This window comes from Mangifera indica, chromosome 18 (genome assembly GCF_011075055.1).
Source record: "Mangifera indica cultivar Alphonso chromosome 18, CATAS_Mindica_2.1, whole genome shotgun sequence".
In the NCBI taxonomy this organism is placed as follows: domain Eukaryota; kingdom Viridiplantae; phylum Streptophyta; class Magnoliopsida; order Sapindales; family Anacardiaceae; genus Mangifera; species Mangifera indica.
In genome coordinates this window covers 2,599,283-2,602,843 of record NC_058154.1, presented here as the reverse complement: position 1 = coordinate 2,602,843, position 3,561 = coordinate 2,599,283, and the positions used below count along the sequence as shown (strand labels likewise).

The 3,561-nt window shown below is 37.7% G+C and overlaps 1 protein-coding gene across 3 annotated transcripts; it reads right to left on the bottom strand.

Moving 5' to 3' along the window:
- Positions 1 to 567: 567 nt before the first annotated feature.
- On the bottom strand, positions 568 to 3,128 carry LOC123201378 (mannan endo-1,4-beta-mannosidase 6). 3 transcript variants are annotated; one of them, XM_044616856.1, is made up of 7 exons: positions 2,830 to 3,109; positions 2,522 to 2,677; positions 2,146 to 2,425; positions 1,869 to 2,063; positions 1,603 to 1,725; positions 1,288 to 1,499; positions 568 to 1,213 (listed from the first exon to the last, which is right to left on the bottom strand). In XM_044616856.1, the coding sequence occupies exons 2-7, from the start codon at positions 2,632 to 2,634 to the stop codon at positions 781 to 783; spliced, it is 1,356 nt and encodes a 451-aa protein (XP_044472791.1). In that variant the 5' UTR covers positions 2,635 to 2,677; positions 2,830 to 3,109; the 3' UTR covers positions 568 to 780. The 3 variants fall into 3 exon arrangements, with proteins under 3 accessions (XP_044472791.1, XP_044472792.1, XP_044472790.1); XM_044616857.1 differs by lacking the exon at positions 2,522 to 2,677 and having other exon boundaries at positions 2,830 to 3,128; XM_044616855.1 differs by having other exon boundaries at positions 2,522 to 3,118.
- Between the last annotated feature and the right edge of the window lie 433 nt (positions 3,129 to 3,561).

Genomic DNA, 3,561 nt, shown 5'->3' with positions numbered 1-3,561 from the left:
CCATCACACATAGGTTTGCAAGTGAGCTGAGCCGCAAGCTGCTCAACCAAACTTAAACCAAGCTTGATTTTGAACCACTGAGTTTGGCCCTTGAGTTGAGCTCGAACTTGATATTGATTGGTTCGGTAAGCTTCATAAGTCTTTAAAAATTTTAAATCTTGCACTCTTTTTAACTTTATATAGGAGAATAATTGATAAATATATAAATGATGAGGATTTAAATATAATCTTTTAAAATTATGGGAATAAAAAAATTTTTTTGAGTCAAGCTTGAGTCGGCCGTTTCTATCTCACGCTCAAGCCATGATCTTCTCAATGCAGCAAGCTAGAGTTTTATATATACATGATCAAGCCGAAATCATGCCAAACACCACTCAACTCAGCTTGTCTCATTTGCACCCCTAACCACGCACACTGTGTCACAGTGATAAGAATATTTCCATATAGCTTCTTCTTAGACATTGGCTGTTCGGAGGAACTAATGACTGATTACCTTTCACTAATGCTGAGGAAAAAAAGAGGCATATTTCTATCTATTGACACTAAATCTACCTGACAAAAACCTGATGAGAAAAACCAGAACGCCTTATTCATGGCATACAGAATTCAGTCAGTAAGTATGCTATAGATAACACCACTGGGGCTCTTGTTTTTTCTCCCTCATTACTCAAAAGCTATGTATTTATATATTCATAATTCTGCATAAGCAAACCTGTACATATTTTTATTATGACTATATATTTTCTTTCCCTTCATATTAGAGTTTTCCTGTATACTATTTTACAGATCATCATGGTAAAGGAAAGCCTCTAGAGAATTTCTCTTCTTACAACCCCAATGGTATTTCCAAGAACACATGCTGTTGAACATGGCAATTCTAGTTGAATGAAGAGATATAATGTTTGATGTTGAAGGAGATTTCGAAAGAACAATTGCATACCCGTCATCCATGTAGTCGGTACCATCAGGGAACAGCTGCCACAAAAGACTCCCAGCGCCACTGCCTCCTTTCTTGGTTGAGTTCAAGAGAGTCTTGTAAACTGTGGTAAAAAGTGTATCGCGGTATGATGAGTTGTAGCCAGGATCTTTTGTAGATACACCAAACTCAGCAAACACAACTGGCATTCCCAGATATTTCTCAGCATCCTCTATGTGGGATTCCATCCATGATTCGGTGAATTGGATATGAGCATCAGAGATCGTTTGAGAAATCCTTCATCAACAAATTCAGGTTGTTTTAACAGAAGTTGTGATTAAAAAAAAAGGCTTGTTGCAATAAGTACTTACCAAGAGTCTGCATAAATGTGAACAGAAGCAAAGTCAACACCAAGAGCTTGATGGTTCCTTATGAAGTCAGTTCCAACTTGTGTAGCATATGAATTTGGATTAAACTGAGTCCTATCAGGGGCTGAGGGACCATAGAATCCTTCCAATCCAATCTCCACCAGGTGCTTTGCGTCGAGGCTCTTCACATAGACCACCATTTCTTGTATCCATGACTAGAGGAGAGAAATTCACTTGCTTCAGGATATAACGACATTTGACATATATGCTTCCATATCAAACCTAACAAACCATGCAGAAAGTTGAAGAGAAACAAACCTGCAATGTGTCACCAGAAGGGTCTGAGGTGCATCGAGGCTCATTCATCAATTCCCAAGCAAAAATAGTGGGGTCATTCTTGTAAGTTATGTTTGTGAAAGTATTTACTCTATTGAGCACAGCCTAAATTGTCAACATGTCAACAGAGATCAGCATAGTTAGGGATCACTGGGCGATATAGAGCTTGTATATGTAACTTTACTTGCATATAATTCTCTGAAAATTCCACAGAAACATCTAATTGAGAAGACACTAAAGATAATTACCTTAACATGGGCCTTATAATAGCTTCTGAGAGTAGGATGGGAGAAGAATTCATCATCCGAAGTCAAATTAAGGCCAGCAGCTTTTCCCCATTTAACGTATTGTGATTTGCCACCATATGCTTCCCAGTTATTGGTTAATGATAATATGAGCCTGATCTTATACTTCTTTGCTTCACTTACAACAAAATCAAGGGCCTACAAGCAATGGAGTATGGTTTCAATTAACTTTAACATATCAATTTGGTAAAAGTCACAAGCATGAGAATTGAGAAAGTACCTTGAAAACTTCCTCATCATAAACTGATGGAGATTTCTGAAGAGCTCGCCACTGGCCATCGTTAAAAGCCCAAGTCCTACAAACTGTTAGACCCACAGAAGAAGCTTGTTGGAACACTTCACTGACCTTTCCCCTTGTAGATTGATCAGCAGCAAACACCATCAGCCAGTAAGTATTGAACCCATTAACATAGAAAGGTTGGCCATTAACAACAAACTGGTTCCCTTTCTTCTCCACCATTGGCCAATCATCACCATCTTTAACTTGCAAGTCATAAATCCTGACCATATATAAAAATTACATCAATTATACACCTGCATCAAAGCAACTAGTGAAATCATAAACAAAAGGGAAAATCCCCAAATGGGCTAGTTACCCGGAACTTGTCCTAGCACATGATAAATCATCCTCAGCTCCCTCCACCATCGATTCAAATTGCTCATTCTCAAAACCAAATACATTCCCACTTGAGTTTTCACTTAAAATCATAAAAATGACTAGTGAAAACACGAACTTGGACCCAAATTTTATCCTGTTATAATCCATGGTATAAAATCACTAAGCCACAATTCCCATCTTCGTTGGACCACATATTTATATATCGATTAATCAAAGGCTTCTGAAGTTAAAGTAAAGCAATTATCAAATACAAGATGAGTGTTAAAGGGAAGATCACGTCTCTACCTTTGAAGCGAAGAAACTTTTATTCTGTCTGCCGTCAGCCATTATCTGGTCTTTGCTGACTTTTACTTGCAGATACAGATAAGTAAATAGAATTCCAAGGAGGGTAGGTGAGGTTTTTTGTGCTTGGACATGAATGTAAAGAAGTTGAATGTTACTCCCACCGTGATGTAAAGATGTTGAATGTCACTCCCACGGTAAGTTAAAGTGGGTCTTGTTTTCCACTTCAGAGGAGATATGGGACCCAAATAAAATAAAATTTTAGTTCATATGTCAAAATCACAGCCTATTGAGAGGCTTCTGGCTACACAGTTCTTCTTTATATACAGTTTCACTGTCTCTGATAAAGCCCCATTTGTAAAGTTGAGTTCTTTGCTGAAAGGGGTTCAAGGAAGACGCAGAAGAGTTACAGGAGTTTAGAAACGTAAAAGCTGCTTCTTTGTCTGTTCAATTCTATGCAGGTACGACATGTCGGTTGTTGGATAATTTTTATATAATTACGGTTGGATTTAAATGGAGCTCTACCCAAATAAATCTGAAACGAGTCACACATAAAACAACTTGAGCCCGAGCTCAAGCTTTATAGATTTGGAAATCTCGAAAGTTGAATCCCATCGGGTGATATTGACATATTACTTCGAAAACAATTGAGATTTTGCCGCTGCATTTGGCAAATGTTAATTTGAAACACCTGAAATTTTGTAGTGCATATGTATTTATACAGCTCCATTTAAA

Bases quoted from the DNA above. Each gene is read 5' to 3' on its own strand.
- LOC123201378 (XM_044616855.1), bottom strand. From the start codon at position 2,691: ATGGATTATAACAGGATAAAATTTGGGTCCAAGTTCGTGTTTTCACTA. The intron at 2,426-2,521 runs GTAACTAGCCCA...ATATATGGTCAG, and splicing joins TGTGCTAGGACAAGTTCCGG to GATTTATGACTTGCAAGTTA. The intron at 1,500-1,602 runs GTTTGTTTCTCT...TCTCTCCTCTAG, and splicing joins CTTCTGGTGACACATTGCAG to TCATGGATACAAGAAATGGT.